The 24,880-nt window shown below is 48.5% G+C and overlaps 1 protein-coding gene across 2 annotated transcripts in view; it reads right to left on the minus strand.

Moving 5' to 3' along the window:
* Nucleotides 1-17,433: 17,433 nt before the first annotated feature.
* Nucleotides 17,434-24,880, minus strand: part of LOC142312434 (uncharacterized) — a 44,407-nt gene continuing 36,960 nt past the window's right edge. The window contains exon 6 of one of the 2 annotated variants that reach the window (XM_075351374.1): nt 17,434-18,909. In XM_075351374.1, coding sequence (XP_075207489.1) covers nt 17,752-18,909 — 1,158 coding nt within the window. In that variant the 3' untranslated portion in view covers nt 17,434-17,751. Of the gene's footprint in view, nt 19,281-24,880 lie in introns of both variants that reach the window. The other variant, XM_075351373.1, reaches the window with a different exon arrangement.

Consider the following 24,880-nt stretch of genomic DNA (forward strand, 5'->3'; position numbering starts at 1 on the left):
CACTTGGATTTAGCTTTCTCTATACAGAGCAGCTGTTTCCCAGGGGGCAGAGGGACCAGGTCCTTGTAGCCACTGGGGTTTAGCTTTCTCTGTGCAGAGCGGCTGTTTCGCAGGGGGCAGAGGGACCAGGTCCTTGTATCCACTGGGATTTAGCTTTCTCTATACAGAGTCGGCTGTTTCCCAGGGGGCAGAGGGACCAGGTCCTTGTATCCACTGGGATTTAGCTTTCTCTATACAGAGCGGCTGTTTCCCAGGGAGCAGAGGGACCAGGTCCTTGTAGCCACTGGGATTTAGCTTTCTCTATACAGAGAGGCTGTTTCCCAGGGGGCAGAGGGACCAGGTCCTTGTAACCACTGGGATTTAGCTTTCTCTATACAGAGCAGCTGTTTCCCAGGGGGCAGAGGGACCAGGTCCTTGTAGCCACTGGGGTTTAGCTTTCTCTGTGCAGAGCGGCTGTTTCCCAGGGGGCAGAGGGACCAGGTCCTTGTAGCCACTGGGGTTTAGCTTTCTCTATACAGAGCGGCTGTTTCCAGGGGGCAGAGGGACCAGGTCCTTGTAACCACTGGGGTTTAGCTTTCTCTATACAGAGCGGCTGTTTCCCAGGGGGCAGAGGGACCAGGTCCTTGTAACCACTGGGATTTAGCTTTCTCTATACAGAGTCGGCTGTTTCCCAGGGGGCAGAGGGACCAGGTCCTTGTAGCCACTGGGGTTTAGCTTTCTCTATACAGAGCGGCTGTTTCCCAGGGGGCAGAGGGACCAGGTCCTTGTAGCCACTGGGATGTAGCTTTCTCTATACAGAGCGGCTGTTTCCAGGGGGCAGAGGGACCAGGTCCTTGTAACCACTGGGATTTAGCTTTCTCTATACAGAGTCGGCTGTTTCCCAGGGGGCAGAGGGACCAGGTCCTTGTAGCCACTGGGATGTAGCTTTCTCTATACAGAGCGGCTGTTTCCCAGGGGGCAGAGGGACCAGGTCCTTGTAACCACTGGGATTTAGCTTTCTCTATACAGAGCGGCTGTTTCCCAGGGGGCAGAGGGACCAGGTCCTTGTAACCACTGGGATTTAGCTTTCTCTATACAGAGTCAGCTGTTTCCCAGGGGGCAGAGGGACCAGGTCCTTGTAGCCACTGGGGTTTAGCTTTGTCTATACAGAGCGGCTGTTTCCCAGGGGGCAGAGGGTCCAGGTCCTTGTAACCACTGGGGTTTAACTTTCTCTATACAGAGCGGCTGTTTCCCAGGGGGCAGAGGGACCAGGTCCTTGTAACCACTGGGATTTAGCTTTCTCTATACAGAGCGGCTGTTTCCCAGGGGGCAGAGGAACCAGGTCCTTGTAACCACTGGAGTTTAGCTTTCTCTATACAGAGCGGCTGTTTCCCAGGGGGCAGAGGGACCAGGTCCTTGTAGCCACTGGGGTTTAGCTTTCTCTATACAGAGCGGCTGTTGCCCAGGGGGCAGAGGGACCAGGTCTTTGTAGCCACTGGGATGTAGCTTTCTCTATACAGACCCGGCTGTTGCCCAGGGGGCAGAGGGACCAGGTCTTTGTAGCCATTGGGATTTAGCTTTCTCTGTGCAGAGCGGCTGTTTCCCAGGGGGCAGAGGGACCAGGTCCTTGTAGCCACTGGGATTTAGCTTTCTCTATACAGAGCAGCTATTTCCAGGGGGCAGAGGGACCAGGTCCATGTAGCCACTGGGATTTAGCTTTCTCTATACAGAGCGGCTGTTTCCCAGGGGGCAGAGGGACCAGGTCCATGTAGCCACTGGGATTTAGCTTTCTCTATACAGAGCGGCTGTTTCCAGGGGGCAGAGGGACCAGGTCCTTGTAGCCACTGGGGTTTAGCTTTCTCTGTGCAGAGCGGCTGTTTCCCAGGGGGCAGAGGGACCAGGTCCTTGTAGCCACTGGGGTTTAGCTTTCTCTATACAGAGCGGCTGTTTCCAGGGGGCAGAGGGACCAGGTCCTTGTAACCACTGGGGTTTAGCTTTCTCTATACAGAGCGGCTGTTTCCCAGGGGGCAGAGGGACCAGGTCCTTGTAACCACTGGGATTTAGCTTTCTCTATACAGAGTCGGCTGTTTCCCAGGGGGCAGAGGGACCAGGTCCTTGTAGCCACTGGGGTTTAGCTTTCTCTATACAGAGCGGCTGTTTCCCAGGGGGCAGAGGGACCAGGTCCTTGTAGCCACTGGGATGTAGCTTTCTCTATACAGAGCGGCTGTTTCCAGGGGGCAGAGGGACCAGGTCCTTGTAACCACTGGGATTTAGCTTTCTCTATACAGAGTCGGCTGTTTCCCAGGGGGCAGAGGGACCAGGTCCTTGTAGCCACTGGGATGTAGCTTTCTCTATACAGAGCGGCTGTTTCCCAGGGGGCAGAGGGACCAGGTCCTTGTAACCACTGGGATTTAGCTTTCTCTATACAGAGCGGCTGTTTCCCAGGGGGCAGAGGGACCAGGTCCTTGTAACCACTGGGATTTAGCTTTCTCTATACAGAGTCAGCTGTTTCCCAGGGGGCAGAGGGACCAGGTCCTTGTAGCCACTGGGGTTTAGCTTTGTCTATACAGAGCGGCTGTTTCCCAGGGGGCAGAGGGTCCAGGTCCTTGTAACCACTGGGGTTTAACTTTCTCTATACAGAGCGGCTGTTTCCCAGGGGGCAGAGGGACCAGGTCCTTGTAACCACTGGGATTTAGCTTTCTCTATACAGAGCGGCTGTTTCCCAGGGGGCAGAGGAACCAGGTCCTTGTAACCACTGGAGTTTAGCTTTCTCTATACAGAGCGGCTGTTTCCCAGGGGGCAGAGGGACCAGGTCCTTGTAGCCACTGGGGTTTAGCTTTCTCTATACAGAGCGGCTGTTGCCCAGGGGGCAGAGGGACCAGGTCTTTGTAGCCACTGGGATGTAGCTTTCTCTATACAGACCCGGCTGTTGCCCAGGGGGCAGAGGGACCAGGTCTTTGTAGCCATTGGGATTTAGCTTTCTCTGTGCAGAGCGGCTGTTTCCCAGGGGGCAGAGGGACCAGGTCCTTGTAGCCACTGGGATGTAGCTTTCGCTATACAGACCCAGCTGTTTCCCAGGGGGCAGAGGGACCAGGTCCTTGTAGCCACTGGGATGTAGCTTTCTCTATACAGACCCAGCTGTTTCCCAGGGGGCAGAGGGACCAGGTCCTTGTAACCACTGGGATTTAGCTTTCTCTATAGAGTGTCTGTTTCTCAGGGGGCAGAGGGACCAGGTCTTTGTAGCCACTGGGATTTAGCTTTCTCTATACAGACCCGGCTGTTTCCCAGGGGGCAGATGTAATGCCCCTGAGCAACTCAGGGCACTCCAGGGAACTGCATCCTCATGGGGATGCAGGACCTACACCCTGGGACCTGGAACACCAGTGTCAGTAACACCTGCACACATCTATATTCCCAGTTGCCACTCACACCAGGGCTCAAAGGGTTAGTCAGATAAGGGGATGGCCACCCAGTGGGCAGAGCCAGCCTGGGACGAGACCACCTGGTGGGAGGGGGCGAGCCAGTATGTTAGAGAGTAGTGAGGAGAGGAGATGTGCCTGGAGCTGGGTTCGTGTAACGGTGACCCGGGGCACATGAGTAGGTTGCCAGAATAGGAGCAAACAAGTACCTCTGGAACAGAGAAGGTCACCAGGGACGATACAAGGGAGCACCACTAGAACTAGAGCACGCGCAGGGCACAGGGCCCTAGGTCAGGCGACAGTTTTACACGGCCCGGTAAATTCCTGCACAGTGGAGGGACCTGAATGGACTTCACTGACCTACAGATCCGGGGGCATCAGCAGTAAAGCAAGGATCAGGTTTCAGACACATACTTCCCCACAGGGTCCACACTGCCAGCAGTTCAGACAAGGGGACTGCTACCTGAGAGGGACAGTCGGGGCCCCCAAACTGCTTCAAGCTACGGGGACCCAAACCACACTGAGAGTGCCAGGGACAGAGCAACGGAGTCACTAACCTGGCACTGGCAACATAGGGACTGGAACCAGCCGTCCGAGGGTCTACAGTGAGTAAGGACTGCTCATTGCAATCCCGGTGTGGCCTCCATTATTATTACATCGACACCTCCCAGGCTCGGCCCTACCTGCGGAGGGCCTACCACCACAGCTGCCATTACCACCAGCCGTGGGAGTACCCACTTTAGCAGAAGTAGTTCCACCCTCATAACCGCAGGTGGCATCACATGAACGTTAACTCTTACCTCCCCTGTAAATACTTCCTTTATAAAAAAGTACCCAGTGCAAGGAACCGGGCAAAGGCGACCAGAGTGACATTCCCCAAATACAGAGTGCCCGGAACCGAGTACCCCCTTCCCTGGGCGACACACAGAGGAACCAGGTCCTTGTAGCCACTGGGATTTAGCTTTCTCTATACAAAGTCGGCTGTTTCCCAGGGGGCAGAGGGACCAGGTCCTTGTAGCCACTGGGATTTACAGTCATATGAAAAACTTTGGACACCCCTATTAATGTTAACCTTTTTTCTTTACAACAATTTGGGTTTTTACAACAGCTATTTCAGTTTCATATTCCTAATAACCGATGGACTGAGTAATATTTCTGGATTGAAATGAAGTTTATTGTACTAACAGAAAATGTGCAATCCGTATTTAAACAAAATTTGACCGATGCAAAAGTATTGGCACCTCAACATAAAAGTGACATTAATATATTGTAGATCCTCCTTTTGCAAAAATAAAAGCCTCCAGTTGCTTCCTGTAGCTTTTAATGAGTTCCTGGATCCTGGATGAAGGTATATTTGACCATTCCTGTTTACAAAACAATTCCAGTTCAGTTAAGTTTGATGGTCGCCGAGCATGGACAGCACGCTTCAAATCATCCCACAGATGTTCAATGATATTCAGGTCTGGGGACTGGGATGGCCATTCCAGAACATTGTAATTGTTCCTCTGCATGAATGCCTGAGTAGATTTGGAGCGGTGTTTTGGATCATTGTCTTGCTGAAATATCCATCCCCTGCGTAACTTCAACTTCGTCACTGATTCTTGCACATTATTGTCAAGAATCTGCTGATACTGAGTTGAATCCATGCGACCCTCAACTTTAACAAGATTCCCAGTGCCAGCATGGGCCACACAGCCCAAAAGCATGATGGAACCTCTGTGACGACATGGACTCTCATGGGTTAAAGTTTCTTAAAATTCAGCCAGACAGGATGATAGATTGTTTATAGACGGGGGATAAGTCCCTCATTGTTTTTACAAGACTCTTGTTGACTCATGTAATTGTGTTGGCCACTAAAAGTCAGACGTATTGTTTTTCCAGACGCTTCCAGTAATCATTGTATTGTAGTTGTGTATTGCTAATGTGATTACCTTAGTAGCCATTATCTAGTCTATGCATTCCAGACTACATGTATACCCTCAGTCTTTCTGTAGACATCATTTGGATGAACGTTGTCCATGCAGCTTGAGATTCATCCAATGGGAGAGGCGATCTTGTCCAACCAATCGATGAGGACGCAGTGTATCCAAGTGGAAGGCTGTGGCTATAAAAGGGATTTCTTTAAGCCACCAGGTTGATGAAGGTTGTTGATGGATGCTGATGGATCCAGTCTAAGCTCTTAGGAGCTGACTAGAGGATCAGGATATCTTATGGCTTCAATCTAGGGACTCCGGTTCCGGTTGGAGACCATATCCACAGCCTAGGGATTTCGACTCCGGCTGCCAGGATTGTATCATCATACCAAGGACTACTTAAGGAAGAAACCCAGGTTGGGACAATTTGGTCACCTGGCTACAGACTCAGCAGACCTCAGCCAGCTTCCTAAATCCAGTGCTATTCCTTTCTCGGTGGGTGCCCGCCGAAAGCGGGGTTCTGGTGGATTGGAGTAAGTGGCCCTGGAAGCTCTGAGGCAAGGACATTCTAAATCCCTGGTGAGCCAGTGGAAGGGTGAGACTCTGTTGCCTGTTACATTTGTATTTTGCTGGTTATGTGTTATGTGCCGTTAATTGTTTGGGGATCCAATAAAGTCTAATTATTGTGGTTCCCTCATCCTGTGTTGTCTGAGTAGTGTTACGCCCACGATTAAGGAGGCCGGCGTTCAGTTGGGATGAGCCCTGAGCCACGCTGTCTTTCTAAAGGCGGCTGGTTCAGTGGACGAGAGCACTCACTGAGCCCCGTGTCTCCACAATTGGTGGCAGCAGTGGGATACTACTCAGCCTGGTTTACCCAGGGGAGCTGCAGTGGACTGGTGTTCGTGGACACCGTCCAGGGCTCAACAACCAGGGGGTCACATAAGCATACCCAACAGGCCATAGGGGAGGCATTCAGGTTTCGGACGCTGCCATGTCCAACCCCACCAGCTCAGCCATGGGATAAGGACCAGACAGGAGTTACGACCGCAGCAGTAAATGGATGCTACAGGATCTGTGCCAGAGGCGAAAGATTATCTACTGGAATGCTGAGACTCGGTCGGACTTGATCCAGAAATTAGTCCGTTGGGATGCCCAGAATGATGCAGAGGACGTTGAGGATCCCGCCGATATTGACCCAGAGGATTTAAACTATGTGCCACATCATGGATCTAGTGACAATCGGTAATCAACTTTGTCCAAAATGGCCCAAGCCACAGCGTTTTTGAATGCATTGGGGCCTAGATCCTCAAGAGAAGAGAGGGCTTGGATTCTGGAATATGTTTATGGGATTCCAGCTGCCGTACTGCTAGCACCAGCTGCTCGAGAAGGATGGTCCCGCTACCCAGCAGAAGCTGCACCAAAACAAAGAGGCCGCATGCTTGGAGCCCGTCTGCCACTCCAACCAGTCAACATATGCCGAGATGAACCAACGAGACCTGAGGAATGCTACTCCCAAGAAACCCCAATAGCTGAGGAAGTGGTTTATCCAGTCCACACCCTACGGCAGGCCGGACACCGTACACCAGCCAACCTCCATCCCCACATCCAGACGGTCAAGGTCGGTGATATACAAGCTCAGGGACTTCGAGACATTGGATCTTTCATCACTCTGGTAAGCCCAGTTATTGTTTCACCAGAAGACCATTTACCAGATTCCCAATTATCCATCTCCCTGGCTGAGGGCCAGCGCTCAGACGTCCCTCTGGCATGTGTGCAGTTGGACCTAAGGACCGACCAGGGAGAGGTCGAGGTAGAGCTTGTGGATAGCCTCCCCACACCTGGTATTTTGGGGACCAACCAGGAAGTGATCGATGTGGGGATTGTGAACAGCCTCCCCATACCGGTCATTGTGGAGACTGACCAGAGCAAGGCTGATGTGGAGCTTATGAACAGCATCCCTACCCCTGGTATTTTGGGAACTAACCAGGAAGTGATCGATGTGGGACTTGTGAACAGTCTCCCTATACATGTCATTGTGGAGACTGACCAGAGCAAGGCTGATGTGTAGCTTATGGACACCGTCCCCACACCAGTTACTTTGGGGTCTGACCAGGAAGAGGTCCATATGGAGTTTATGGACAGCCTCCCCACACCTGTTGTTTCAGGGACTAGCCAGGAGGAAGTTGAAGTGGGGTTCATAGATGGCCCCACCAAGCCTGTTGTTTCGGATACCACTCAGAGGGAAGTGAAAGTGGGGCTTGGGGATTACCTGCTCACACCAGTCATTTTGGAGAATGACCTAGGACAAGGACTATCCAGTCAGTTTGAAGCAGCCATCACCCATTTCCAAGCCAAGCAGGACCCTGATGTGGATCTTTCTAACATCTTTTCCAAGGATAATTCACATTCCCAGTCTCCAGCATCCACTTCTGAGCCAAGAACCGTGAGTAAGCCTAACCACACTGTGGCTATTGACTGGGGGAAGATTGATAATAAGAAATGTATGCAAGCCCAACTCATGGACCCCACCTTAGTGCTTGTCCACAATATGGCTGTTCAACTTGGGGGAGGTAATCAGGGGGAGGTGTATAGATGCGAGCCTCTGTTTCTGACCTCACCATTAAAAAGGACAGTGCCGTCAAGAGGAGAAGGATGATCGGAAGCCTATCATGTCTGGCTAATATTAAGAAGGGGGAGGAATGTGACGACATGGACTCTCATGGGTTAAAGTTTCTTAAAATTCAGCCAGACAGGATGATAGATTGTTTATAGACGGGGGATAAGTCTCTCATTGTTTTTACAAGATTCTTGTTGACTCATGTAATTGTGTTGGCCACTGAAAGCCAGATGTATTGTTTCTCCAGACTCTTCCAGTAATCATTGTATTTTAGTTGTGTATTGCTAATGTGATTACCTTAGTAGCCATTATCTAGTCTATGCATTCCAGACTACATGTATACCCTCAGTCTTTCTGTAGACATCATTTGGATGAACATTGTCCATGCAGCTTGAGATTCATCCAATGGGAGAGGCGATCTTGTCCAACCAATCGATGAGGACGCAGTGTATCCAAGTGGAAGGCTGTGGCAATAAAAGGGATTTCTTTAAGCCACCAGGTTGATGAAGGTTGTTGATGGATGCTGATGGATCCAGTCTAAGCTCTTAGGAGCTGACTAGAGGATCAGGATATCTTATGGCTTCAATCTAGGGACTCCGGTTCCGGTTGGAGACCATATCCACAGCCTAGGGATTTCGACTCCGGCTGCCAGGATTGTATCATCATACCAAGGACTACTTAAGGAAGAAACACAGGTTGGGACAATTTGGTCTCCTGGCTACAGACTTTGCAGACCTCAGCCAGCTTCCTAAATCCGGTGCTATTCCTTTCTCGGTGGGTGCCCGACGAAAGCGGGGTGCTGCTGGCTTGGAGTAAGTGGCCCTGGAAGCTCTGAGGCAAGGACATTCTAAATCCCTGGTGAGCCAGTGGAAGGGTGAGACTCTGTTGCCTGTTACATTTGTATTTTGCTGGTTATGTGTTATGTGCCGTTAATTGTTTGGGGATCCAATAAAGTCTAATTATTGTGGTTCCCTCACCCTGTGTTGTCTGAGTAGTGTTACGCCCACGGTTAAGGAGGCTGGCGTTCAGTTAGGATGAGCCCTGAGCCACGCTGTCTTTCTAAAGGCGGCTGGTTCAGTGGACGAGGCACTCACTGAGCCTATGAAGTTCAAAGCTCAATGAGGTTACAAAACCAATTTAGTGCGTTCAGTAAGTCAGTAAAAAGTAGTTAGGAGTGTTCAAAACAAGCAATTGATAAGGGTGCCCATACTTATGCACCGGTCAAATTTTGTTTAAATGGAGATTGCACATTTCTGTTAGTACAGGAAACCTCATTTCAATCCAGAAATATTACTGAGTCCAAAATTTATTAGATATATGAAACTGAAATAGCTGTTGCAAAAACCCAAATTGCTATAAAGAAAAAAGGTTAACATTAATAGGGGTGCCCAAACTTTTTCATATGACTGTATGTGAATTGGGGAATAGAGAAGGGAGTCAGTTCCCAATGATGATGAAAAAAACACTAAACTGATAGTGTCGTGGGCGGAGGAGGGGACGCTGCGCTTTCCCACTGCTCGGGTCCGGCTCACTGCTGCTGCTGCTCAGTGGTGGCTCGAGCGGTAGGCCGGATCCCGGGGACTCGAGCGGCGCTCCTCGCCCGTGAGTGAAAAGGGGAATTTGATTGTGGGGGATTTGATTATTGTCCGTGACGCCACCCACGGTTGTGGTGATTTTGGTGACACCACCGCTACTCTAGACGGGGATCCCGGGAGCGGTGACAGGGAGCAGCTTGGTTGTTATTTCTCCCCTCCGTGGATAGGGGGTTGTTTGTCCCGGGGCCCGGTGATGGGGGTAGGGATGGTTGGTGCAGGCGGGCTACGGGGCCTGGCGAGGTGCAGGGTCGCGGGGGCAGCGCTGTGCCGTACGGCACGGGGGTACTCACTCAGCCTGAGACGATGACACAGTTCTCGGTAAAACACTCGGCTGGATGGACGGGTCCCCCATACGGCTGCGGTTGCTTCTTCCCCGTAGGTTAGTGATGACCGTCTCTCCCTGCACCTATGTTCTATGTTGATTCCGATGGGTTCCCACCGGTAACCCGCTCCCCGACTTGGATGTAGGCTGGAGGAGCCCCTTTTTGCCCGCAGGCGCTGGCCCTGGGAAACGGTTGCCCTTGGCGGTGGCGGTGTCTCCCCTTCACGGTTGGACGGTTGCCTTCTGTCGGGACTTGACTGTTTGGAAACCCAGGAGGTCCCCTTCACTAACGGATTCGGCAAATTCACGGCGACTCCTAGCCTTACCGGGGTCCGAAAAGCCCCTGCCAATGGTGCTGGCTTCTCCTTGTGTACCGGTACGGTACCGCCGGGCCACCGCCCGTCCACGGTCCTTACGGCAAACTCCGATAGGCCACTCCTGCAGACGGTCACCACCGTCTGCCAACCTTGCTGCTCCGTCCGGGCCACACACCCGGACTCACTTCAGTCTACTCTCTTGCCACTTCACTACTCCTCGCTCTTCCTCCTTCCACTTTCACTGCCCAAGCTAATCTGCTCCTTTTCCCTCCTCCAGGACTGTGAACTCCTTGGTGGGCAGAGACCAACCGCCTGGCTCCACCCCCTGGTGTGGACATCAGCCCCTGGGGAAGGCAACAAGGGTTTTGTGTCTGGCTGAGATGTGCCTAATCGGGGTGTAGGGTGTGGTGGTGTAATTACCTGTGGCCCCTGGCTTGTCCAGGGCGCCACAATAGTGATTGTAAAAAACTTGATCCCACCAGATGTTTGATGTTCCCACAAAGGAATGGATGGTAGATGGAAATAGTAATTTGTAATGTGGCGCACCTGAGGCTTCCGTCGCCACAGAGACATTGCACCCCAGTCAGAGGTGTGATGTCCCATCCTGGGTAAGGAAATGGTACATGCCAGTTCACAGGTAAAACTGCACTACACCCATTGCTAGGCACACACTGGGACAAGGGATAGTGGCAGTAACCCTCCCATGCTGCGTGCTGGGAGGGGTCGTAAGACCCATCCCTGCTCCCATAGGGTGGTAGATTAGCAACCAGGGGGTGGGAAGAGCCAGCCGAGTGTAGAGCAGAGAGGAAGGTCAGAGTTTCAGTTTACCTCAGAGAGTGAGAGAGTGAGGAGCCAGCATGTAGCTGTGAAAGAGAAAGGAGCTCTGTGAGCTCAGAGTGTCCTCAACAGAGAAAGAAAGCAACAGAGAAGGAGAGAAACAGAGAGTAGAAGAAGAGCTCTAGTCAGGCAGGAGCTAAAGAAAGAAGAAAGTGACGCTTCCTGGTGAAGACCCTGGGACTCGGAGGGTCCAGGTGACACCAAGCAGAGAACGAAGGGATTCCAGGGCCACAGATAGCTTCAGAGCTGGTGGCCAGTGAAGTCAGCTGAGAAAGGACACAATTAGAGGGGTGCACTGGCATCAATCCCCAGATCTACCCGGGATCGGCGGAGGTCCCTGACGGTGGTCCCAGCAGTCCAAAGGCTCCTGCAGGCCTTGACAAGAACTGTGAGTAAAGACCTTGAAACTGCACCCCTGGTGTTGCCTCAGTTATTTCTCTGCATAGACACGAATAAGCACCAACAGTGTCCCCGGGGCACCGCTCCACCTGTGGGGAGCAGTACCACCATTGCTGCCATATCATCACCCCGGAGGCCTCACACAGCAGCGGCGGCTTAATAGCCGCATACCACAGGTGGCGTCACGAACACAAACCCCAAGTCATCAGCCATATTTAACTGACACCCACCAGGGCCACGGAGTCGGGCCCCGCCACCACTGATTACCCCCGGACTAGTCCGGTCCGGCACCGGGTGTCCCATAGCCCTGGGGTGGGCGAGTCAGTAATATGAACATGTTTATTATTATAGTATAGAGAAGTTACAGACATTGTTCAGACATAGAGATTGTGCGCTGAAAGTAAAGGCCCCGTCACACATAGATAAATCTTTGGCAGATCTGTGGTTGCAGTGAAATCATGGACATATTGTTCCATTTGTACACAGCCACCAACCTGGCACTGATTGTCCACAATTTCACTGCAACCACAGATCTGCAACAGATCTGCCACAGATCTGCCACAGATCTGCCACAGATATATCTCTGTGTGTGACAGGGCCTTTACTGTAATGAATGACAGATCGCTGTGATTGGGAGTTAGGAAGAAGAGGGAGGAGGAATGTTGGGTGTTTTGGGGGAGGGTTGTAATACTCTTCTCCACAGGGCCGCCACTAGAAATTTCAAGGCCCCATACTGGCAAAATTTTTGGGCCCCCTTGAGACTCCGCCCAGGCTCTACCCCAGCCCCGCCTCCACCCCTCAAACCTTCCACAGTCCTGCCGCCACTCTTTGAAAAACTAACAAATATATTATGCACATACATATCACACACGCCCTGCCCCTCCTATCTCACACAGCCTGTACACACACACACACACACACACACGCACCCCCATATCACACACAGCCTGCGGCACCCCCATATCATACACAGCAAGAGGCACCCCCATATCACACATAGCCTGCGCCACCCCCATATCACACACAGCCTGCGCCACCCCCATATCACACACAGCGTGAGGCACCCCCATATCACACATAGCCTGCGCCACCCCCATATCATACACAGCCTGCGCCACCCCCATATCACACACAGCCTGTACACATATACACACACAGCCCGCAGCAACCCCCCGTATTACACAGCCTGTACACATGTATATACACACACACTCTGCAGCACCCCCATATTACACACAGCCTGTACACATATACATACAGGCTGCAGCACCCCCATATTACACACAACCTGTACACATATATACACACATAGGCTGCAGCACCCCCATATTACACACAGCCTGTACACATATACACACACAGGCTGCAGCACCCTCATATTACACACTGCCTGTACACACACACACACACACACACACACCCCAGCACCCCATATTACACACAGCCTGTACACATATACACACAGGCTGCAGCACCCTCATATTACTCACAGCCTGTACACATATACACACATATCTGCAGCACCCCCATTTTACACACAGCCTCTACACATATACACACGCAGGCTGCAGCACCCCAATGTTACACACAGCCTGTACACATATATACACACATAGGCTGCAGCACCCCCATATTACACACAGCCTGTACACATATACACACATAGGCTGCAGCACCCCCATATTACACACAGCCTGTACACATATACACACAGGCTGCAGCACCCTCATATTACACACTGCCTGTACACACACACACACACACACACAGGCTGCAGCACCCCAATGTTACACACAGCCTGTACACATATACAGAAAGGAATAACTTCGGCACACTGTATGTTTCCCAAAGAGAAAAAGATGGACACAAGAAAGTTGATTTCAAATCCTTTTCTTTTATTCAATGTAAAAAAGTGGGCCGGATCCGGGGACTCGAGCGGCGCTTCTCGCCCGTGAGTGAAAGGGGGTAATGTGGTTTGGGGGATTTGGTCCATGATGCAACCCACGGTTTGTGGTGAGGTTGGGGCACCACCGCTGCTATTGACGGGGATCCCGGGAGCGATGGCAGGGAGTGATGGGAAGTCAGTGGAGTTTAGAGTTCAGTGAGTGAAGTTAGAAGAAGTGGAGAAAACTGACTGTGTCCGGGTACGTGGCCCGGGCACCGAGAGCAAGCTTGGCAGACGGTGGTGGCCGTCTGCAAGAGAGGCAGATCAACGCGGAACCGTAGGACCGGGGACGGGCGGTGGCCCGCCAGTACCGAACCGGGGAGCGAAGTGAAGCCAGCACAAACCGGCAGGGCCTGAGGACCCCGACCAGGCTTGGAGTCGCCGTTAAACAGGTCAAATCCGTTAGTGACCGGAACCCGAGGGGTTTCCAAACAGCCAAGACCCGATTGACGGCAACCGTCCAACCAGCACAAGGGAAATACAGCTACCGCCACAGCTAGAGTTCCCAGGGCCAGAGCCTACGGGCAAAAGGGCTCCTCCGGCCAATATACACGCTGGGGAGCGGGTTACCGGTGGGAAGCCATCGGGACCGAAGAAACACAAAAGGTGCAGGGAAAGGCAGCCATCACCACCCGTCCGGGAGAAACCACAGCAGCCGGCTGCGGGACCCGTCCATCCAGCTGTTTGTTTTACCAGAGACTTTGCATCCATTTGTGGCTGAGTGAGTACTACCGTGCTGTCCAGCACTGTGCTGCGCAGTCCAAGCGACCCTGCACCTTGCCCAACCCTGCCTCCCCGTCACCTCACCGGGCCCCGGGACCACCAACCCCCCTACCCACGGAGAGGAGAGAAACATCCCAGGTTCTCCCTGCCATCGCTCCCGGGATCCCCGTCAATAGCAGCGGTGGTGCCCCAACCTCACCACAAACCGTGGGTTGCATCATGGACCAAATCCCCCAAACCACATTACCCCCTTTCACTCACGGGCGAGAAGCGCCGCTCGAGTCCCCGGATCCGGCCCACCGCTCGAGCCACCGAGCAGCAGCGCCGGACCTGAGCGTGGTGAGCGCAGCGCCCTCCCCGCCCGCGACATAAGAGATAAAGGGACAGTTGTATCAACATCAGTTAATTGAAAATACCAGAAGCGTCTAGGGATTAGCTTAGTAAAAGGTCCAGGGAATCTGGCTGTCAAAATCCAGGAAACTGGCAGGCTAAAAGTGAAAGGGATAAATGAGCATGCAGAGCATACAGTGACTCCTGATCACCCAGCCGAGTTACCTACCCTGTGCCTCTGGTGCAGTGTGTGCAGACCGCGTGTCCTGTGTGGTGCTGACAATGTGAGGAGTGGGCGTTTAATGCTAATTGGAAGTGACGTCTGGATACCTCTCCCTTTTAAACGCCCACTCCTCACATTGTCAGCACCACACAGGACACGCGGTCTGCACACACTGCACCAGAGGCACAGGGTAGGTAACTCGGCTGGGTGATCAGGAGTCACTGTATGCTCTGCATGCTCATTTATCCCTTTCACTTTTAGCCTGCCAGTTTCCTGGATTTTGACAGCCAGATTCCCTGGACCTTTTACTAAGCTAATCCCTAGACGCTTCTGGTATTTTCAATTAACTGATGTTGATACAACTGTCCCTTTATCTCTTATATAGCCCACTTTTCATCCCTTCTCTCACCATTTTCTCACCCTTAGACTTTCCATTTATTCCTGGACCTTACAGCGCCCCCTTCTGGCTCTGAGTTCTGGTAAATCACCTCTCAGGTAAATCTCCCTTGGATTTCATATCCCAGACCCTACTACACCCTGAGTTATACCCATGACTTGATATGTATTTCCCCTTTCATATATGGAGGATCCCCCGGCCTCTCTATGAACCACGACCCGTATACTATATACAGTGCCATATCGTGCTAGATCTTTTACGTCACTGGAGGTAAATAATCCCCATTACAGTCTATGTCCTCCTCCTATGTATAACTCTTGTATACGTGACTCTTTTTCTATATATATATCTCTTTATATAGGTCTCATTTCTACAGCCTCTAGACGACCTACCTTTCCTTGTGCGGTCTCCTACTATAACACACAGGGACTCGTGTTCAGACCATATGTGCGGATATCATTTGAACCTTCCCTGACTAATAGGTATCTTCCACACAGTATTCAAGACATATCGTTATGTACTTCATTTTCATGTCATCTACTGTAACATTTTCCCTATAGTCCCGTGTGATGACACTACCACTTCCCTACAAGTGCCGTTCCTTCATGTCACAGCTTATACGCTGTTCGTGATTACGCATACTCTTTGTGGTACGTTCATACGGCATCTACTTTTCTAAGACTGTATCCTGCGATACCCCACAGGCTTATTTTTCTATCCCTTTCCACAGCAGGTGTTAAGCACATATATACATTCTGCTTGCTGATCTCCAGTGATTCCCGTCCATTCTAGGTGAGCTCTCCTGCCCCTGACACCTCACCTATTAGTTACACCGCGTACCACCTTCATCTCGTATTTATCCCATATACACCCATAATACGCGGTATATTTCCTTTTTACATGTCTAGATTTACTCCCTCTTGATATTCTTGATGTTGTGATCCTATGATTCTCTGCTGTTCCCTCCTCAGGATTCACTTATGCATTTCGTACTGTATTATGGTATTATGTCAACATTATCCGTATATTCATATTGATGGATTTCCTTTTGTTTTGTTTTATTGTATATAACACTACATCCAGTCTGTCCGACCTGAGGAAGGCCTCTTGGCCGAAACGTTGTTCCTGGCGGACCTTTTGTTTTGTACAGCACTTCTTCACTTTTTCACATTGAATAAAAGAAAAGGATTTGAAATCAACTTTCTTGTGTCCATCTTTTTCTCTTTGGGAAACATACAGTGTGCCGGAGTTATTCCTTTCTGTATTGACGCTTTTCTCCTGAGCACCTGTGCAAGGTGATGCAAGGTCTTTCTCTCTTTTTTTCTACACATATACACACCTAGGCTGCAGCCCCCCCATGTTACACACAGCCTGTACACATATTCACACATAGGCTGCAGCACCCCCATGTTACACACAGCCTGTACACACACACACACACGCGCTGCAGCACCCTAATATTACACACTGCCTGTACACATATACACACACACACAGGTTGCAGCATCCCCATGTTACACACTGCCTGTACACACACACACAGGCTGCAGCACCCCCATGTTACACACAGCCTGTACACACACACACACACAGGCTGCAGCACCCCCATGTTACACACAGCCTGTACACCCACATACACAGGCTGCAGCACCCCCATGTTACACACACCCTGTACACACACACACACAGGCTGCAGCACCATGTTACACACAGCCTGTACACACACACACACACACACACACGCTGCAGCACCCTAATATTACACACTGCCTTTACACATATACACACACACAGGCTGCAGCACCCCCATGTTACACACAGCCTGTACACACACACACACACACACAGGCTGCAGCACCTCCATGTTACACACAGCCTGTACACACACACACACAGGCTGCAGCACCATGTTACACACAGCCTGTACACACACACACATTACCTCATCTTGCATTTCCAGATGGTGCAGACCAGGAGAGGAGACACTGGGATCTGCACGGAGGCTGCAGAAGTTCCAGTCACTTTCCCTGTCATGAGATCAGGCACATGATTAGTCAGCTGACATGGAAGTTCCTGAATTTACAGGTCCTTCACCTTCTCAGCTCCTGCAGCCTCCATTGTGGTCCGGTACGTTTCCTGTCCTGCTCTGCAGAGCATGAAGAGAGGTGGCAGCTCTCTATTAGCGGCCCGGGCCCTCCTCATTGCCCTAATGGTAGCCCCTGCCCTTGGGGCCCGGTGAGCAGATGAATGAAACGGGAGGGGCCCGGTGAGCAGATGAATGAAACGGGAGGGGCCCAGGCTGTCATCGGGGCTCCTCTCCTGGCTTCTGCCCACTACAGGAGTCACAGTAGTAATACCCTGATGGCAGCCCTGCTTCTCCATATAGTGATTATATAAATATATAACAATGTGAAATGTTCAGTGCACATGGAATATTGCTTTTTATTGGATTTTTAGAAAACAGACATCTATTAGTAACTGAATATATTTTGACTCTAATGTAACTTCTAACATGCTTTCCTTTTCATGTACTTACTTGCCTTTACTTTGACTGTCTCTTTTGTGTTTTCTTGTCCTGCTTGCCAAATATATGGTTTCTCCCCATGTGAATTTTTCTTAGTGGTCAATAAATTATAATTTTCAAGTAAAACATTTCTCACCTTCTAGGTATGATAATGGCCCTTGTGAGTTTTGTGATATTTAAAAAGAAGTCATTAGTTTGTAAAATATTTCCCTCATTCTGAACATGGCAAGGATTTCTCCCCTGTGTGAATTCTGTGGTGTTTACCAAGTTGCGATTTTTGGGTAAAACATTTCCCACATTCTGAACATGAAAAAGGCTTCTCCCCTGTGTGAGTTCTCTGGTGTCTAACAAGAAGTGATTTTTGGGTAAAACATTTCCCACATTCTGAACATGAATATGGCTTCTCCCCTGTGTGAGTTCTCTGGTGTGTAACAAATTGTGATTTATCTGCAAAACATTTCCCACATTCTAAACATGAAAAAGGCTTCTCCCCTGTGTGAGTTCTCTGGTGTGTAACAAGAAGTGATTTTCGGTTAAAACATTTCCCACATTCTGAACATGAATATGGCTTCTCCCCTGTGTGAGTTCTCTGGTGTGTAACAAAGTGTGATTCATGTGCAAAACATTTCCCACATTCTAAACATAAAAAAGGCTTCTCCCCTGTGTGAGTTCTCTGGTGTGTAACAAGATGTGATTTTTGGTTAAAACATTTCCCACATTCTGAACATGAAAATGACTTCTCCCCTGTATGAGTACTTTGATGTGTAACAAGATTTTTTTTCCAGTTAAAACTTTTTCCACATTCTGAACATGAAAATGACTTTAACCCTGTATGAGTACTTTGATGTGTAAGAAGATTTGTTTTCCGGTTAAAACATTTTCCACATTCTGAACATGAATATGACTTCTCCCTAGTATGAATTATCTCATGGTTAACAAGACTTATTTTCTGGCTAAAACTTTTCCCGCATTCTGAACATGAAAAAGGCTTCTCACCTGTGTGAGTTCTGTGATGTGTAATAAGACTTGATTTGGTGTTAAAATATTTCCCACATTCTGAACATGAAAATGACTTCTCCCCCATATGAGTTCTTTGATGTGTAACAAGATTTGATTCATAGATAAAAAATTTCCCACATTGTGAACATGAAAATTGTTTCTCCCCTGTATGAGTTCTTTGATGTATAACAAGATTTGATTTCCGGGTAAAACATTTCCCACATTCTGAACATGAAAATGGCTTCTCCCCTGTATGAGTTCTTTGATGTCTAACAAGATCTGATTTCTGGTTAAAACATTTCCCACATTCGGAACATGAATATGGATTCTCCCGTGTGTGAGTTCTCTGATGTTTTAGAAGGTTTGATTTCTGAGTAAAATATTTCTTACATTTGGAACAAGAAAATGTCTTCTCCTCTGTGTGAATTGTTTGATGTTTAACAAATGATGTTTCAAGGGGAAAATTATTTCCATTATTTAATTGTGAAATTGGCTTCTTTCCTTTAAGAGCAGTTAGTTTCCTACTGCCTTTTTTGTGACTTTTATTTATTTTAGTAGTCTGTAAAGATTCAGAAGAGAGGACCCGTTTCATAGGTTCAGATGATAGATCTTTGCTGTGAAAGGAAGATGGGATATCTGGAATAATGGCATTCACTTTAGTTGAATCCTGTGTGATCTCAAGGTCATCTGACTTATAAATTGAAGATGTCAGTCGTCCCACTGGTCTCATGGTACAGTCATCTGTTAAGAATAAAACCTGTTATTTTTTTCATAAAATATGCTTGTTGCAACAGCACTACCAAATCAGATAAATATTAATCAAATAGCATCATAAAATTTAAATCTTTATTAATATAGAAATTTTAAAAGGAAGAAAATTCTTTCTTCTCTTGGATTTATGTAAACTCAATAAGCGGTCAGGGTTCCCAAACTATTTAGCTGGACCAGCATATAGCAATAATGCCCTATAGATTACCTCTGGCACTATACTGGCCCATAGATGGGGGCCTCTGCAACAGCCACAAATAGTCATACAAAGAAACACAAGAAAAAAAACCCACAAAAAAACAGAAAACAATACTATTACATTTGCTATCAAGTACTGGATAGTGGTCCTAGGTAAAAAGAACACAGCAAAAGCAACAGAAAAGACCTAAATAAATATATACATTTTCCAGGGTGCTGACAGCGGTCAAACACACGGGACAGTATATAATACAATACAAGGACTAGGACAGATCTCACCGCGCCCTATTAGGTCAGGGTATACAGAGTCTTCCACCAGGAAATTAGGTCCAGGGCCTTTCTCCAAATTTAGCTGTCCCTAAGACCTCCTGGAGAAAATAAAAGAGCTGTCTGGTACCCCAAGCTCCCGACCTAACAACGACGGTCCACAGCTAGATCTGTAACGCTGGACCCCTACATTGACCCTATCAGCGTCCCGACGCATTTCGTCTTAAACGACTCTTCAGGGGACATAATGCTTACTGTAGATGAGGTTCTTATACCCAGCTATCATCTGCTCATAGTATTAGAGAGCCTGACGTCTCTCAAATGGGGTCTTTTATAAATGTTAACATTACATCTAGTCCAATCATGCCCGTTTTATCTCACCTGGTATCAATTCCATTGAAAATTGCAATCGCCTCGCCATTAGCTCCCTTCACTTCCTGGATTGCACGGCGTGCGTTCCATTAGGAAACACGCCCACAGTATCCACCATAACGGTGATTACCTTATCATTTAGTCACTTCATTTCCTGCATTGCTCGGTGTGCGTTCCATTCAGAAACACGCCCACAGCATCCGGACGTTGGGGAGCGGAGGAGGGAACTCCTCCTCATTTCCTGACAGGCAATACATGCGCTCTATTCCAAGCCTCGTTCTCAGCGGCCGGAAGTCCAGCACAATTTGAGCACAATGTGGCCATTTCACTTAGGGGTACTCATGTTTGTTGCCAGCACTTTTGACAGTAATGGCAATTTACATTGTTACACAAGCTGCACACTGACACTGTACATTACATGAAAGTGTCAGATCTTCAGTGTTGTCCCATGAAAATATAGAATTCATTATTTACAAAAACATGAGAGGTGTACTAACTTTTGTGATATACTGTATCTGCAATTTTCACTCTCCAACATCCACTGCGTGCTAATTCCTGGAAAGTGCCTGTCAGTCAAAATAGTCACTACTAGGGCTGAGAGGATCCGGACTGTAAAAGTCCGGATCCGCGCGGTTTCAACACTCTGAGTGCCGGACCCAGGCCCGGAATTCTGGGTGCACGATCCAGATTCGGCAATTAAAGTAAAAATAAAAGAAGAAATAAGTGAGAGTTTCATACTTATCGGGACTCGGTTTAATGGCGGCACACTGCTTCCGGGTCGCGCATTCACTTCCTGTACTGTGCATTGCATACACACATCTTTACGTGTTTTCCACGCCCACCGGATATCCTCTCATCTGTGATTGGTTCCAGGTTGACGTGCCCCTACAGCCTGTAACAGTCTCTGCTGCAGTCATCGCTCATTGCGGCTCAGTAATAGGCTACACTTAGAGCTGGCAGTCTTCTCTACGGCTGCTAGCTGTGAGATGTAACAGAGCTGGATGTGTCGTCATCGAACCTTGTGTGGATTACGCAGGAGCTGCAGGGTGTTTGGGCTTAATAAAGTGGTGCGTTTTGTACTTTATGCCAAATAAAGGATTTTTCTCTGTCTTGTTTATTTACATTCATTTACAGGTTTGTGATGCTGGTAACTCATAGGCGCCCGTGCCATCACAACCTAGCTGTGCGCTGCTGTTAACCTCCTATTACCCCGATTGGCACCGCATCACACCACCAGAAAGGGCCGGTAATGTACCGGGATTGTCACATCTAACATATGCGGCAATACCGGGCTGCTGCGGGCTGAGCATACCAGCCTCCAGCCGGCATTAATATGGCTGGGGATGAAAATTAAGGGGGACCGCACGTCTTTTTTTTTAAATTATTTATTTTAAAAAAAAAAGCCGGAGTCACACTTGCGAGAGATAGACTGGTTTCCCCGCCCACTGGCTGTCCTGGCGCCTGTGATTGGTTGCGGTTAGTTGACACGCTGCCACTCAGGATGGGGGCATGTCTAACAGAAACCAATTACACGCGCCGATGGGTGGGTAAAGTAGTGAATATTGAATTGTTGGCTCCGGAAGGGAAAAACATGACCCGGAAGGAGTTTGCCGCCATGACAGCAACTCTGAATATGCCACGCTCGCTCCTACAGTGCTGGCCAAAAGTATTGGCACCCCTGCAATTCTGTCAGATAATACTCAGTTTCTTCTTGAAAATGATTGCAATCATAAATTCTTTGGTATTATTATCTTCATTTAATTTGTCTTCAATGAAAAAAATAAAAAAAAATCGTCAAAGCCAAATTGGATATAATTCAACACCAAAGATAACAAGGGGGTGGACAAAAGTATTGGCACTGTTTGAAAAAATCATGTGATGCTTCTCTAATTTGTGTAATTAACAGCACCTGTAACTTACCTGTGGCACCTAACAGGTGTTGGCAATAACTAAATCACACTTGTAGCCAGTTGACATGGATTAAAGTTGACTGAACCTCGGTCCTGTGTCCTTGTGTGTACCACATTGAGCATGGAGAAAAGAAAGAAGACCAAAGAACTGTCTGAGGACTTGAGAATCCAAATTGTGAGGAAGCATGAGCAATCTGAAGGCTACAAGTCCATCTCCAAAGACCTGAAAGTTCCTGTGTCTACGGTGCGCAGTGTCAAGACGTTTAAAGCCCATGGCACTGTGGCTAACCTCCCTAGATGTGGAAGGAAAAGAAAAATTGACAAGAGATTTCCACGCCAGATTGTGCGGATGGTGGATAAAGAACCTCGACTAACATCCAAACAAGTTCAAACTGCCCTGCAGTCCAAGGGTACAACAGTGTCAACCCATACTATCCGTCGGCGTCTGAATGAAAAGGAACTGTATGGTAGGATACCCAGGAAGACCCCACTTCTTACCCTGAGACATAAAAAAGCCAGGCTGGAGTTTGCCAAAACTTACCTGAGAAAGCCTAAAACGTTTTGGAAGAATGTTCTCTGGTCAGATGAGACAAAAGTAGAGCTTTTTGGGAAAAGCCATCAACATAGAGTTTACAGGAAAAAAAAAAAAAGAGGCATTAAAAAAAAATAACACGGTCCCTACAGTCAAACATGGCGGAGGTTCCCTGATGTTTTGGGGTTGCTTTGCTGCCTCTGGCACTGGACTGCTTGACTGTGTGCATGGCATTATGAAGTCTGAAGACTACCAACAAATTTTGCAGCATAATGTAGGGTGCAGTGTGAGAAAGATGGGTCTTCCTCAGAGGTCATGGGTCTTCCAGCAGGACAATGACCCAAAACACACTTCAAAAAGCACTAGAAAATGGTTTGATAGAAAGCACTGGAGACTACTAAAGTGGCTAGCAATGAGTCCAGACCTGAATCCCATAGAACACCTGTGGAGAGATCTCAAAATGGCTGTTTGGAGAAAGCCCCCTTCAAATCTCAGGGACCTGGAGCAGTTTGCCAAAGAAGAATGGTCTAAAATTCCTGCAGAGCATTGTAAGAAACTCATTGATGGTTACCGGAAGCGGTTGTTCGCAGTTATTTTGGGTAAAGGTTGTGCAACCAACCATTAGGCTAAGGGTGCCAATACTTTTGTCTGGCCCATTTTTGGAGTTTTGTGTGAAATGAGCAATATTTGATTTTTGTTTCATTCTCTTTTGTGTTTTTTCATTGCAAGCAAAACAAATGAAGATAATAATACCAAAGAATTTGTGATTGCAATCATTTTCAAGAAGAAACTGAGTATTATCTGACAGAATTGCAGGGGTGGGAATACTTTGGGCCAGCACTGTACCTACCTATCCCCTCCACAAACATTTTTAATCTCCGAATTCTGGTCCCCATTGACTTTTATGGGCACTGGATTCTGGAGCGGATCGGACTCTTTTTAAAATCTGGCTGTGATCCGCCAGTCCCGGTTTTTGGTGGGTTCGATCAACTCTAATCACTACAACTATGGAGAAATTCACTGAGGGCTATAATTTCCAAAACGGAGTCACTTTACGACACTTTCTTCTGCTCTGGTTTTCTGCTGTTCTGGGCTCGTGCAAATGGTGTGCCAGATCTCCTCTGGGATCTGCTCTAGCGACATCAGATTCTGTCACCAGGCACGGCCTTATTCATTCTGCCGGTGGAGCTGGTGATGGAGATGTCAGAGCCTGACGCTACAGGTGGTGCAGACTCTGTCTAGTCCCTAAGATTAGGGTGGCTGGGATGTGTAGTACAATCCAGTCTGGCAGTGTGTGCAGTCCAGCTGAGGTAATCAGCTCTCTGCTTCAGCCAATTGGAAAGCACCACACCCTACTAGAGCTGGAAGTATATTGCTGGAAGCTGCCAGATACAGCCTTGTTCTCCTCTGGTTCAGTCCTGTGTGTTCACATCCTCCGTTTCCTGTTCTCTTCCCGATCTGTTTGCTGACTACTCTTACATCTTCTGATTTTCTATTTTCTCTGCCTCCTGGTTCTGACCCGACTACCTGACTATTCTTCTTGCCATCTCGCACTCAAGCAGCAGCTAACTCTGTGGCCCCAGACTAGGGGTCCCTGTGTAAGTCCAGATCCATGAATAGTGGTTAAAGGGTGATGTTCAAAGTAGTCACTAGGATCTGAAAAGCCGAAAAGACAGTAAAGCGCTGTGGAATATGTTGGCGCTATAGAAATAAAATTAGTATATTATTATATAGTCCAAGTCTGTTCATGGTTGCCATGTCTTGAGCTGCCAGGTGACCACAAACACTCCCCCTCGTAACTTTCTACCTGTAAACTAGTTTTTGACTGCAAAATCTGTGTTCCAAAAACTAAATCGACTCTTTCCTTTCTGATCTCGGCCATGTGCCCAGACAGTACTGTACAGCCGAATATCGGGTATTGTCAGATTCAGGAGAAATTGGAAAATAATTAGTAAGTTCCATAGTTTCCTGTTACCCTTTGTGAAAATGAAAAAATTATGATCAAACCAAAATTATATTGAAAAATCTACATTGCTTTTTTGCATTCCACTTTGTGTTAATTCCTGAATGTGGTGTTTGATACTATGAAGAGAGCAATTTTCTAAAATCTAGATCCCTGAAAGTAATTTTAAAAGTGAATTGTTATCCAAAAAACAGGAATTACACCTACTGGTAATTGTATTTCCAGGAGTCTATCATGACAGCACACGAAGTGCGTTCTGGAGTGGAAGACACGCACTGCACATCACCATAAGCACAGTTGCGGCCATCATAGCAAGACACCAACAGCCCTT

Source organism: Anomaloglossus baeobatrachus, chromosome 5 (assembly GCF_048569485.1).
Source record: "Anomaloglossus baeobatrachus isolate aAnoBae1 chromosome 5, aAnoBae1.hap1, whole genome shotgun sequence".
NCBI lineage: Eukaryota > Metazoa > Chordata > Amphibia > Anura > Aromobatidae > Anomaloglossus > Anomaloglossus baeobatrachus.